Raw genomic sequence first — 14556 nt, forward strand, 5'->3', positions numbered from 1 at the left:
GCTGCTGAACCAGGTGGAACTTTCTGATGAAGGTCTTCCCACGTTCACAGCAAAGGTTTTTCTGGTGCTCAACAATTGTGTGTTCTTGGCTAAAGGTCTTCCCACATTCACTGCACCTGTCATCATCCTGTCCACTTTCAGAGGCTGCCCTGCCCTCCATGTTGCTGTGCAGTTTCCCTTCTGTGTGAGGGGTCTGGTGCTGGAGAATGCTGGATTGGGCTAGGAACTCCTGCCCTCTCACCCAACATGGCCAGGTCTGATCTGTCATGTGAACACTGTCATTCTTCACACAGAAAGTCTTCCCCTCACCCCATCCAGGGAGTCTCCTTTGACGTGGCTCCTTTGGATGCTGGGAAGGACTCTCCCCACATGCAGACACCTCCTGCTCAGGCAGTGTCCCACCGTGCCCTGCCAGGCACAAGGTGTCTTTCAAGAGTGGGCTGCATGTCTTACAGGGGTGAGGCTTCTGGATGCATGGGCCTGGCTTTGGAGTCTTGACCTGTGACCTTACAGCCACATCATGCTGCTCTGAAAGGGCCTCCTCATCCTGGGTGGCATGCCGACAACCTGGAAGGAGAGATGCCAATAAAGGTGGTCCCATCAGTGTGTCTCATACCGGCCCAGCAATAAGTCTGTGGGATTTCAGAGGCCTGGGACTACAGCCCATGTGAGGAAGGCCTGGGGTGCAGAGTGGAGCCTGGGAGGCTCATCTGAGGGCAGAGCCCAGACAACTGACAGGCCAGGACAGGAGGAAGGGGTATGGTGCAGGGAGGGGAGGAAGGTCTACAGCTCACTTCAACAAGGCCTGGCTACTGGTAACTGGTGAGCAATGTGTAGAAGGCTCTGTCCAGACCCCAAATGTCTAAATGCAACATGGCAGTTGGACTACAAGGAGTATTTAAGGATGCATGCACATGTTCCACCACTTTAAATGGAGGTTATGTTGAGAACACTGCAAAAGGAGCAATGGAGAGGAATGGATGAGAGCCAGGGCCAGGAGTGAAGAGTCAAAAAATCAATGGGCCTCAGTTCTCTGAGCTCGCAGTTCCTCTCTTCCCCTGGGAGGATTCTTGGCTTTTTTCCCCCAGCATGGCCCCCAAACACCAGTCTTCTCTTCCACCCCAAGCGAAGAAACTGAAGAAGGCCAGGCCGACTCCTGCCTCCAGGCCAGACGAGGCATCTGCTTCTTCAAACTTGCCGAAGGAAGAAAAAGAACAGCAAGAAGCAATTGAACATATTGATGAAGTACAAAATAAAATAGACAGACTTAATGAACAAGCCAGTGAGGAGATTTTGAAAGTAGAACAGAAATATAACAAACTCCGCCAACCATTTTTTCAGAAGAGGTCAGAATTGATCGCCAAAATCCCAAATTTTTGGGTAACAACATTTGTTAACCATCCACAAGTGTCTGCACTGCTTGGGGAGGAGGATGAAGAGGCGCTGCATTATTTGACAAGAGTTGAAGTGACAGAATTTGAAGACATTAAATCAGGTTACAGAATAGATTTTTATTTTGATGAAAACCCTTACTTTGAAAATAAAATTCTCTCCAAAGAATTTCATCTGAATGAGAGTGGTGATCCATCTTCAAAGTCCACTGAAATCAAATGGAAATCTGGAAAGGATTTGACGAAACGATCAAGTCAAACACAGAATAAAGCCAGCAGGAAGAGACAGCATGAGGAACCAGAAAGCTTCTTCACCTGGTTTACTGATCATTCTGATGCAGGTGCAGATGAGTTAGGAGAGGTCATCAAAGATGATATTTGGCCAAATCCATTACAGTACTACTTGGTTCCTGACATGGATGATGAGGAAGGGGAAGGAGAAGAGGATGACGATGACGATGAAGAGGAAGAAGGATTGAAAGACATTGATGAAGAAGGGGATGAGGATGAAGATGAAGATGATGATGAGGGGGAGGAAGGAGAGGAAGATGAAGGAGAAGATGACTAATGGAACACTGATGGATTCCAACCTTTTTTAATTTTCTCCAGTCCCTGGGAGCAAGTTGCAGTCTTTGTTTTTTTCCTCCTCTTGTGCTCAGTCGCCCTGTTTTTGAGGTCTCTTTTCTCCTTTATACCATGGTTCACAACTTATTTGGGGGGGAAATACCTTGAACAGAATTCAGTGGGACAAGAATCTCTACCCCTTTCTGTTCCAAATTCATGTTTATCCCTTCCTGTCTCAACAAAAACTATGGAATCAATACCACCATGCTCTGTGGGAAAAAAAGAAAAACCTTCTGCTCCCTTAGCTCTGCTGGAAGCTGGAGGGTGCTAGGCCCCTGTGTAGTAGTGCATAGAATTCTAGCTTTTTTCCTTCTTTCTCTGTATATTGGGCTCAGAGATTACACTGTGTCTCTATGTGAATATGGAGAGTTAGCATTTACCAACATGTATCTGTCTACTTTCTCTTGTTTAAAAAAAGAAAAAAAAAAAAAAACTTAAAAAAATGGGGTTATAGAAGGTCAGCAAAGGATGGGTTTGAGATGTTTGGGTGGGTTAAGTGGGCATTTTGATAACATGGCTTCTCCTTTGCCATGTTTAATTGTGATGTTTAACGGACATCCTTGCAGTTTAAGATGACACTTTTAAAATAAAATTCTCTCCTAATGATGACTTGAGCCCTGCCACTCGATGGGAGAATCAGCAGAACCTGTAGGATCTTATTTGCAATTGACATTCTCTATTGTAATTTTGTTCCTGTTTATTTTTAAATTTTTCTTTTTGTTTCACTGGAAAGGAAAGATGATGCTCAGTTTTAAACGTTAAAAGTGTACAAGTTGCTGTTACAATAAAACTAAATGTGTACACAAAGGAAAAAAAAAATCAATGGGGAAGAAAAGGAGGAAGTGAAGTGTGGACTCTGGCATCACACACTGCTGGATATAGGACACATGCCCGGTGTGACAGGACCCCAGCTCTGATGTCTCACCATTTCCTCACCCCCACGTACCAGGGCTATGCGCTCTTGAGCCTCTCCTGATCTTACGGAAATAACGTCCACCCTGTCAGGCACCCAGGGCCCTCCTATTGCTCAGGGTAAGCAACCACCTGGGCCTGAAGAGACCACTCAAAGAGGAAAGACTGGGAGAGGGATGGGGCCCACTGTAGGAAATCCCACACTCTAAAATGATCAATACAAAGACAAAGGAGGTCTAAACAATCCAGTAGTAGATCAATGAAGTAGAACACTCCCTCTCACAAGACACGAAACTAACTTAAAATGGGTTATAGACTTAAACATAAGCCATGACACCATAAAACTCCTAGAAGAGAACATAGGCAAAACATTCTCTGACATAAATCAGACCAATGTTTTCTTAGGTCAGTCTCCCAATGCGACAGCAATAAAAACAAAAATCAAGAAATGGGACCTAGTCAAATTTACAAGCTTTTGCACAACAGAGGAAACCATAAATGAAACGAAAAAACAACCTACAGAATGAGAACCAATTGTGGGAAGGTCAGAGGCACCCCTAGAAAGTGACGAAGAGCAAAGCCCAGCCCAGGATGCCGCGGTGGGCAGGGGGGCCTTACCTACGGAGGACAGAAGTGCAATGTTCTGCACCATCACTCGACAGTACAGGAGTCTCTGAGCCTCATCAAGAAGTCCCCACTCCTCCTGGGAGAAGTATATGGCCACGTCCTCAAAGACCACAAGGCCCTGTAATAAAAAGTAAGATAGTTCACCCCATAAGCAGCTGCATGTGCTGTATTTCCTTCCATTTTGTATTGGTCTACTCTTCATCCATCAACTCCAGGGCCAAACTCACCACCAAATGCGTTTATATCTCCCCTACCATTTGGAGTCTATGGTCTGACATGTATGAGCACTCAGTCACTCAGTAGTTGTGTCCTACTCTTTGTGACCCCATGGACTGCAGCCTGCCAGGCTCCTCTGCCCATGGAATTCTCCAGGCAGGAATACTGGAATGGGTTGTCGTGCCCACCTCCAGGGGATTTTCCCACCCCTGGTATTGAACCCACGTCTCTTGTGTCTCCTGCATTGGCAGGTGGATTCTTTTACACTGAGCCACCTGGGAACCCCTCCATGGTCTGAACCACCTCCTTATCGAACTCTCACACACCAAGTCAGTATTTTAGAAGGCACAAGGGCCTCAGTGTCTCCATCTGTAAAATGGGAATAAGGATGGTTTCAATTCAGAGGGCTGAGGCTGATATCAAACATAAGAAGTACACACTATGTGTCAGTGGTACCATCCACAAATCAAGGGTTTTGTGTGCACTTCCAGTGGAAATGAATTGGTAGTTTTGAAATTTGGGTGTGTGTTTCTCCTACTTTTTAAGGTTTTAAGAATATGTGAGAAGTAAAATTTCACATTGTAAGCAAATACGTAAATGTACATTATCATGCAAACCAATGATTAAGTGTCTGGATAAATTTAACTAATTCAATATGTTCATTTCTAATGGCCTACCTACATGTGTGTATTTAGAGGGATATCGGTTCATTAGTGTTTAAGTCAGTAACTGTGTCATGTACTCAAGTTAATGAGGTGCAGGAAGGCGCTGAACAAGCGAATCAGCTACTAGTCCTTTTGAGCCTGCCTGTAACACAGTAGCCTGGAGGGAGCTTCAGGAGGCCCTGGGCTGGACAGCGCACCACCCCTCTTGCTCTGAGGGCTTGAGGAGATGAGGCAGTGCCCTGGTCTGGGACCGGCTGCTCCAGTAGCCCAGGTGACCTCTGCCGTGTTCTACAGGGAGTGGTTTTGAGGGCCTGCGAAGCCTGCAGTGGGGAGAATCTACACCAACTCACCACTCAACCTCCTTCCCAGGTCAGCTCCTGAGTCCACCTGGATGGATCCTTCTACACACAGGCCAGAATCCATCCTATAGCAGGGCTGCTCCCTCCTACACCCATCTGTGCCGTCACCTCCAGTCTCAGGCCTTGCACACCTCACCATGGAGACCATGTGAAACAACAACCTAAGACTCTCTTCCTTCAGTTCACACAGTACACCCTGGCTACAACGTGGTCCAGTCCACACAGTACACCCCTCAGAAAGGACCAGACCAGCGACCTTCCCAATCCTCCAGACCTTTATACTCCTCTACCCACAAGATGTCTCCATCTTCTAATATCGCCATCTCAAAATGTCTCAGAATAACCATGTCCAAATACAACTCATGATCTTCTCCTCCCTGAATCCCATTCACTGCACAGACTTCCTCATCACCATTCCTTAAATGTTCAGGGGAAAAAAATTTGGAGTGGTCTTCTATTCTCTACTCACAGCCATTGTGTTGCAGCAAGAAATTCTGCCAATTCGATCCAAATTCCTGTCACAATTCTCCTGAATTCTTTGACCACGTCCTCCTCACCAGCCTCCCTGCCTCCATACCTCATCCAGTTCCTGGATCCAGTGCCAATGGGGTGGGGGGAGGGCATCCCACACAAAACCAAGCAATCCTCAGGCAGCAGCAGAGCGCTCAAAAATTAAACTTCATTCTGACACTATGTACCCGGAAACAGTTAATATTCCACAGGTTAAGGGTTTTGCCCCACAAAACTGCTCCTAGCACTTTAGATTTCAGTCCTAAGCCCAGGCCCTCACTTGAGCTTCTGACCCACAGGGTATAAATCACACATTCCCAAGACCCCTGCCTTGGGTTTGAATAAACTGCTAGTACAGGTCCCAGAAATGAAAAGAACACTTTACTTACTAGATTACTGGTTGATTATAAAAGTGCACAGCTCAAGAACAGCCAGGTGGAAGGAGCTTCCACATTCTCTGGAACTTCACCTCAACAGCGCCTCCCTATCTTCCCAACCCAGAAGCCAGGGCCTTTTGGGGCTTTTTAATGGCTTCATTATACAGGCATGACTGATTCAATAATTGTCTTTGGGGGCTTCCCTGGTGGGACAATGGTAATAAATCTGCCTGCCAATGCAGGGAAACGCGGGTTCCATCCCTGATCTGGGAAGATCCCACAGGCCTTGGAGGAACTAAGGCCGTGTGGTACAAGTACTGAGCCTGCACTCTAGAGCCTGGGAGCCACAACTACTGAGCCCACGTGTGGCAAGTACTGAACAGCCCTAGAGCCCGTGCTCCCAATATGAGAAGCTACTGCAGCTGAGAAGCCTGTGCACGGAACAGTAGTTCCCACCCCCACCCCCGCCCCCGCCACAACTACAGAAAGCCCAGTGGGCAGCAAGGAAGACCCAAAACTGCCAAAAATATATAAAACTATTTTTAAAATAATAATAATAATAATTAGCTATGGGAGCCAGATTCAACGTCCAGACCCTCTCCTCTCCTTGAAGGGGCGTGAGGTGGGAGTGAAACAGGCAGCCCTCAAAACCTAAAATTGGTTCTCCTGGTAATCAGCTCCCATCCTGAGGTGCTTCCACAAGTCAGCTCACTCACATTACAAGACACAATCACTCTCAACACTTAGGAAATTCCAAGTGTCCTTGCAGTTGTGAGTCTACAACTGTGGATCAAGACCAAATACACAAGGGAAATACATTATGATCATCCGAATGAACACATCTATATTGCTTCTAAATCACAATATCACAGGTCCTGTCTTCCTCACTCCCTTCGCAACCTTCCACGATTCCCATCCGCTTAGGATGTCGCTTCAGGTCAGACAGCTCGTTTCCCTCTGTCCCCGAAAAAAGTGACCCCAAGTTTTCTCAATGCTCCGGACTCGTGAGCATCTGCAAGCCGTGCACCGTCGCCCCCCCAGGGAACTCTCTCTCTCACCCCTGTCCACTGGCTGAAGGGCGACCCTCACAAGGCTGCCCTCAGTTCTGGACTCTATGGCTGACAGGGCCACTCCGTCCGGATCTGGGACTCGGAGGCTGGAGTCAGGCCGGGTGGAGGCCGGGAGACGGAGAACCCACCTGAGCCGGCGTCATCGCCGCGGCTTCGGTCGCCGGTCATGGGAAGAGCGAGGACGGACCGAGGGCACTGCCGTCAACTACGGGCTCAGGGGGCCTCACAGCCGCCACTGAGCAGAGGGGCCAACGCATCTCCTCTCGCTTTCCGCTCCGTCTCTTCGGTGCCCACCATGCGACTGAAAACCCCTGAACAAGTGAGCAGCAGGACAGCAGCTCAAAGACTACAAGGCAAACGCCGGAAGCCCCGCCCCCAGGCAATGCGTACGCACGTATGCAGGCTCTCTTAAGCTTTTTTTGGCTCAGCCTACACCGCCTAGCACTGTAGAGACTTCTGGGTAATGTAGTTTCCGCTGCCACAACGCCTATCAACGCCCAGAGTTGCCTAGAGTCCCTCTGGTGCGCTGGGAAACGGAGTTCCCAGGCTCTTAAGATGTTAAGAAGAGGTGGCACGAATACACAGAGGAACTATACAAAAGAGATCTTAATGACCTAGATAACCATAATGGTGTGATCTCTCACCTAGAGCCAGACATCTTGGAGGGTGAAGTCAAGTGGGCCTTAGGAAGCATCACTAGAACAAAGCTGGTGGAAGTGATGGAATTCCAGCTGAACTATTTATAATCCTAAGAGGATACTGTTAAAGTGCTGTACTCATTGTGCCAGCAAATATAGAAAACTCAACAGTGGCCACAGGACTGGAAAATGTCAGTTTTCATTCCAATCACAAAGAAGGGCAGTACCAAAAAATGTTCAAACTACCCCAACTGCACTCATTTCACATGCTAGCAAATTAATGCTCAAAATTCTCCATGCTAGGCTTCAACAGTACATGAACTGTAAACTTCCAGATGTTCAAGCTGGATTTAGAAAAAGCAGAGGAACCAGAGTCAAATTGCCAACATCAGTTGGATCATAGAAAAAGCAAGAGAATTACGGAAAAACATCTACTTCTGATTCATTGACTTCGCTAAAGCCTTTGTGTGGATTACAACAGACTATGGAAAATTCTTAAAACATGGGAATACCAGAGCACTTTACCTGCCTCCTGAGAAATCTGTATACAGGTCAAGAAGCAACAGTTAGAACCAGACATGGACCAACAGGCCAGTTCAAAATGTGGAAAGGAGAACATCAAGGCTGTATATTATCACCCTGTTTATTTAGCTTATATGCAGAGTCCATCATGAGAAATGCTAGGCTGGATGAAGCACAAACTGAAATCAAGATTGCCAGAAGAAATATCAATAACCTCAGATATGCAAGTGACACCACCCTTATGGCAGAAAGCAAAGAGGAACTAAACAGCCTCTATATGAAGCTGAAATAGGAGAGTGAAAAAGCTGGCTTAAAACTCAACATTCAAAAAACAAAGATCATGGCATCTGGTCCCATCACTTCATGGCAAATAGATGGAGAAACGGTGGAAACAGTGACGGACTTTATTTTCTCGGGCTCCGAAATCACTGCAGATATTGACTGCAGCCATAAAATTAAGACGCTTGCTCCTTGGAAGAAAAGTAACAACCAATCTACACAGCATATTAAAAAGCAGAGACATTACTTTGCCAACAAAGATCCATCTAGTCAAGGCTACGGTTTTTCCAGTAGTCATGTATGGATGTGAGAGTTGGAACATAAAGAAAGTTGAGTGCTGAACAACTGATGCTTTTGAACTGTGGTGTTGGAGAAGACTCTTGAGAGTCCCTTGGACAACAAGGAGATCCAACCAGTCCATCCTTAAGGAAATCAGCCCTGAATATTCATTGGAAGAACTGATGCTGAAGCTGAAGCTACAATACTTAGGCCACCTGATGGGAAGAACAGACTCATTGGGAAAGACCCTGATGCTGGGAAAGATTGAAGGCAGGAGGAGAATGGGACAGACAATGAGATGGTTGGATGGTATCACCGATTTGATGAACATGAATTTGAGCAAGCTCTGGGAGTTGGTGATGGACAGGGAGGCCTGGCATGCTGCAGTACATGAGGTCACAAGGAGTCTGACATGACTGAGTGACTGAACTGAACTCCCAGGTGGCACAAGTGGTAAAGAACCAGTCTGCCAATGCAAGAAAGACAGAAGAGATCTGGGTTGGGATCACTGGGTCGGGAAAATTAATCTCACCTGGAGAATCCCATGGACAGAGGAGCCTGGTAGTCTAGAGGAGCCTGGTGGCCTCCAGTCCATAGGGTCGCAAAGAGTTGGACACGACTGAAGCAACTTAGCACATACGCATGCACTTGGAAAAGCTGAGAAAGGTTGCATGCTAAGTCACCTCAGTCATGTCCAACTCTTTGTGACCCTATGAACTGTAGCCCACCAGACTCCTCCATCCATGGGATTCTCCAGGCAATAATACTGGAATGGATTTCCATGCTCTTCTCCAGGGGATCCTGCTGACCCAGGGATCAGACCCATGTCTTTTATGTCTCCTGCACTGACAGGCAGGTTCTTCACTACTAGCATGTTCTCGTTAGGGCTCTGTGATTTCTGTCACTTTCCGGTGGCGCAGTGGTAAAGAATCCACCTGCCAATGCAGGAGATAGAGGAGGCACAAGTTTGATCACTGGGTTAGGAAGATGCCTTGGAGGAGAAAATGGCAACCCACTTCAGTATTCTTGCCTGGAGAATCCTTTGGACAGAAGAGCATTGTGGGCTATAATCCATGGGATAGCACAGATTTGAACACAGCTGGAGAATCCCAGGGACGGGGGAGCCTGGTGGGCTGCCTTCTATGGGGTCTCACAGAGTTGGACACGACTGAAGCGACTTAGCAGCAGCAGAGCACACACACATTCCATTCCTGTTATTTCAGACTCTGGAACACAGCAAGGTCCCAGCCCCACACACCCCAATGGTTACAACATAGCATGACAGTCTGCATCCACTCTTAGCTATCAGCTTTCTTGTTACTTTTCAAATACAACTACACTGATGTCTTAGAGGCTGTTTAATGCACACAGAGTTCCATTTATGCAAGTTGAGACTAATTCTGTAGATTAGTTGCACAAATATGTGAACTTTAAACACACTAATCCGTTAAGAATCTTAACATTCACTTGAACTCAGAAGGCCATCCTCTGGTGTGAACTCGATGTCTAATGAGTGGGAAAGTGAAAAGTGAAAGTCACTCAGTCATGCCCAACTCTTTGAGACCCCATGGACTGTATAGTCCATGGAATTCTCCAGGCCAGAATACTGGAGTGGGTAGCCTATCCCTTCTCCAGCAGATCTTCTCCACTCAGGAATTGAACCGAGGTCTCCTGCATTGCAGGCAGATTCTTTACCAGCTGAGCCACAAGAGAAGCCCTTGTAGATAGCTCTACCAAAACAACATTCCATGTTCACTGTACTCATAAGGCCCATTCCAACATAACTCATAGGAGCTTTTCCAATGTTAAGAATTGGTTGTGGTTTTTGTTCAGTTGCTAAGTCGTGTCGGACTCTTTGCAACTCCATAGACTGCAGTATGTCAGGCTCTATCCTCCACTATCACCTGGAGTTTGTTCAAATTTATGTCCATTGAGTCAGTGATGCTATCCAACCATCTCATCCTCTCGCCCCCTTCTCCTTTTGCCTTCAATCTTTCCCAGTATGAGTCTTTCCCAATGAGTTAGCTCTTCCCATCAGTTGGCCAAAGTATTGGCATTTCAGCTTCAGCATCAGTCCTTCCAATGAATATTGAGGATTGATTTCCTTTATGATTGACTGGTTTGATCTCCTTGCTGTCCAAGGGATTCTCAAGAGTTTTCTCCAGCACCACAGTTCGGAAGCATGAATTCTTTGGTGCTCAGCCTTCTTTATGGTCCAACTCTCACATCCATATATGACTACTTGAAAAACAGCTCTGACAATATACACCTTTGTTGGCAAACTGATGTCTCTGCTTTTTAATATGATGCCTAGGTTTGTCACAGTTTTTCTTCCAAGGAGAAATTGTTTTTTAATTTCATGGCTACAGTCACCATCCTCAGTGATTTTGGAGTCTAAGAAAATAAAACTTGCCACTGCTTCCACTTTTTCCCCTTCTATTTGCCATCAAGTGATGGGACCAGATTCCATGATCATAGTTTTTTGAATGTTGAGTTTTAAGCCAGCTTTTTCACTCTCCTCTTTCACCCTCCTCTAGAGGTTTCTTGGTTCCTCTTTCTGCCATTTTCCCACTTTCTGCCATTAAACTGGTATCATCTGCATATCTGAGATTGTCGATATTTCTCTCAGCAATCTAGGAGTTTATCATTGTACCTAATTTACCATAACTTCTGAACTCATAATGTCTTTTATTTCTTAAAAAATTATAATTGATTTACAATGTTTCAGGTATACAGCAAAGCGATTCCATATATATTTTTTTTCATTTTATGTCATTTCAAGATATTTAATATATTTCCTTGTGGCATACAGTAGCACAGACCCTTTCATATAGTCTTTACCACTGTGGATTCTGTTTAATGTGGTTATATCTAAAGAGTTCCCCACAGCACTCATTCTGTCTGCAATGTGTATTCTCTGGTGATAAATGAGATGGAACTTTCTAATGGAGGTTTTCTGGTATTCGCTGCACTCAAAATCCCTTTCCCCAATAAGATTTTTCTTCTATGTTGCCATCACATAGAAGCCTTTTTATATATTGTATTCCCTTCAGGGGACAACACAAAACCTGAGACCACCTTGCCTTCTCACCTGGCCTCGTTTGAAGATGTCTCATCCCAGATTCAGCAGCCCTCAGGGGACTCCCAACTGGGACAAGCCAAAGATCAAGATGGACCACTGGAGGGCTTCCCTCATGGTTCAGTGAAGAACCTCCCTACCAATGCAGTAGATGCAGGCTTGACCTCTGGTCCAGGAAGATCCCACATGCTAAGCACCGCAACTATTGAGCTTGTGTCTAAAGCCCGGGAACGGCAACTAGTAAGCCCACGTGCTGTGACGACTAAAGCCCGCTTGTTCTATAGCCCATACTCTGCGATAGGAGAGGCCACCGCAGGGAGAAGCCCACACACCACAACTAGAGTGTAGCCCCTGTTTGCCGCAACCGGAGAAAAGCCCACGCAGCAACAAAGACCTAGCACAGCCAAAAAATAAAAATAAAAAGCAGTCTCATCCCATCCATTAAAAAAAAAAAAAAAAGATGGACCACATGTGAGACCATAGATAAACTCTCCAGGGGGAGAAACTCCCTGGGAAAATGAGCCCTGAACACAATACAATGGTCTACACTCAAGGATTGTGAAACAGAACAGGGTCCTATGGTCCTTCCTCCACTGGCCCCATGTCTTCTACCTGCATTTTATCTGTGCAAAAACCTTAGCCAAAGAATAAGATTAATCAGAGAAGTGAAAAAATGCAGAAATAAAGGAAAACAATCAAAGGAGTTCCTGCCTGCCCCACTGGCCTCCTGCACTGCAGCTGAGCCCATCCCCTGCAGAGGACTCTGGAGGAAGGATACAAGACAGCTGCTATCTGCAAACCAAGGAGGCTGCAGAGGCAACTAACAGCATCTTGATCTTGGACTTCTGGCCTCCAGAACTATGAGAGGATATGTATTGTTTAGGCCAGTTTGTGGTATTTTATGATGACAGGCCTAGCAAACTAGTACTATTACCAGGTCATTTATGCATGTGCATTTGTAGAATCTTTTTTCCCCCCAGCTACTGGCTCTAATCAAATAAGCTGCTGTTGCTGTGAACACTAAAGTACAAGCATTTCTGTGGACACAGCTTTTTTTATTCCTCTTGGCAATATACCTACAGATTACATGGCTGTATCACATGATAAGTGCATGTCATTTTATAGAAATTACGAGTTTTTTAAAGTGGGTTTTAACATTTTGCATTCCACCAGTAATGTGAGTTCTATTGCACTGAAGTATGCTTTGGTGTCTTGTGTATAATTTGCACTTTTCTTAGTGATTAATGATATTGATCATGTTTCACATGCTTATTACTTTTGGTTGTTGTTGCATTGTGCAGCATTTGGGATCTTAGTTCCCAAACCAGACGTCGAACTCTTACCCCCTGCATTGGAACTGGGGAGTCTTAACCACTGGACTCATTCCATAGTTCATCAGGCACTCTATCTATCAGATCTAGGCCCTTACATCTATTTCTCACTTCCACTATATAATCATAAGGGATTTGATTTAGGTCATACCTGAATGGTCTAGTGGTTTTCCCTACTTTCTTCAATTTAAGTCTGAATTTGGCAATAAGGAGTTCATGGTCTGAGCCACAGTCAGTTCCTGGTCTTGTTTTTGCTGACCGTATAGAGCTTCTCCATCTTTGGCTGCAAAGAATATAATCAATCTGATTTCGGTGTTCACCATCTGGTGATGTCCATGTGTAGAGTCTTCTCTTGTGTTGTTGGAAGAGTGTGTTTGCTATGACCAGTGCATTTTCTTGGCAAAACTCTATTAGTCTTTGCCCTGCTTCATTCCATATTCCAAGACCAAATTTGCCTGTTACTCCAGGTCTTTCTTGACTTCCTACTTTTGCATTCCAGTCCCCTATAATGAAAAGGACATCTTTTTTGGGTGTTAGTTCTAAAAGGTCTTGTAGGTCTTCATAGACCGTTCAACTTCAGCTTCTTCAGCATTACTGATTGGGGCATAGACTTGGATTACTGTGATATTGAATGGTTTGCCTTGGAAACGAACAGAGATTATTCTGTCGTTTTTGAGATTGCATCCAAGTACTGCATTTCGGACTCTTTTGTTGACCATGATGGCTACTCCATTTCTTCTGAGGGATTCCTGCCCGCAGTAGTAGATATAATGGTCATTTGAGTTAAATTCACCCATTCCAGTCCATTTTAGTTTGCTGATTCCTAGAATGTCGACATTCATTCTTGCCATCACTTGTTTGACCATTCCCAATTTGCCTTGATTAATGGACCTGACATTCCAGGTTCCTATGCAATATTGCTCTATCTGGGTCGTGAAGATCTTTTTTGTACAGTTCTTCTGTGTATTCTTGCCACCTCTTCTTGTTATCTTCTGCTTCTGTTAGGTCCATACCATTTCTGTCCTTTATCGAGCCCATCTTTGCATGAAATGTTCCCTTGGTATCTCTAATTTTCTTGAAGAGATCTCTAGTCTTTCCCATTCTGTTGTTTTCCTCTATTTCTTTGCACTGATCGCTGAGGAAGGCTTTCTTATCTCTTAGTGCTATTCTTTGGAAGTCTGCATTCAGATGCTTATATCTTTCCTTTTCTCCTTTGCTTTTCATTTCTCTTCTTTTCACAGCTATTGTAAGGCCTCCCCAGACAGCCATTTTGCTTTTTTTCATTTCTTTTCCATGGGGATGGTCTTGATCCCTGTCTCCTGTACAATGTCACGAACCTCATTCCATAGTTCATCAGAAGATATCAAGAAGAGGTGGCAAGAATACACAGAAGAACTGTACAAAAAAGATCTTCACGACCAAGATAATCACGATGGTGTGATCACTGACCTAGAGCCAGACATCCTGGAATGGGAAGTCAAGTGGGCCTTAGAACGCATCACTACGAACAAAGCTAGTGGAGGTGATGGAATTCCAGTTGAGCTATTTCAATCCTGAAAGATGATGTTGTGAAAGTGCTACACTCAATATGCCAGGAAATTTGGAAAACTCAGCAGCGGCCACAGGACTGGAAAAGGTCAGTTTTCATTCCAATCCCAAAGAAAGGCAATGCCAAAG

At 45.3% G+C, this 14556-nt stretch overlaps 2 protein-coding genes across 2 annotated transcripts in view; one reads left to right on the forward strand and one right to left on the reverse strand.

Annotated features, from left to right (window-relative positions):
* The window catches only part of LOC123327504 (zinc finger protein 169), a 43373-nt gene extending 36035 nt beyond the window's left edge, over positions 1-7338 (reverse strand). The window contains exons 1-2 of the mRNA XM_044931767.2: positions 6880-7338; positions 3546-3672 (exon numbers count right to left, since the gene is read on the reverse strand). Of these exons, the coding sequence (XP_044787702.2) occupies positions 3546-3672; positions 6880-6894 (142 nt within the window). The 5' untranslated portion in view covers positions 6895-7338. The remainder of the gene's footprint in view (positions 1-3545; positions 3673-6879) is intronic.
* Positions 1075-2115, forward strand: LOC112580459 (protein SET). The gene has a single exon (XM_025270368.3). The coding sequence runs from the start codon at positions 1090-1092 to the stop codon at positions 1957-1959; it is 870 nt and encodes a 289-aa protein (XP_025126153.3). The 5' UTR covers positions 1075-1089; the 3' UTR covers positions 1960-2115.
* Positions 7339-14556: the final 7218 nt, after the last annotated feature.

The sequence above is a fragment of the Bubalus bubalis genome, chromosome 18 (assembly GCF_019923935.1).
Source record: "Bubalus bubalis isolate 160015118507 breed Murrah chromosome 18, NDDB_SH_1, whole genome shotgun sequence".
NCBI lineage: Eukaryota > Metazoa > Chordata > Mammalia > Artiodactyla > Bovidae > Bubalus > Bubalus bubalis.

Coding starts and splice junctions, on each gene's coding strand:
- LOC112580459 (XM_025270368.3), top strand. CDS start 1,090: ATGGCCCCCAAACACCAGTCTTCTCTTCCACCCCAAGCGAAGAAACTG.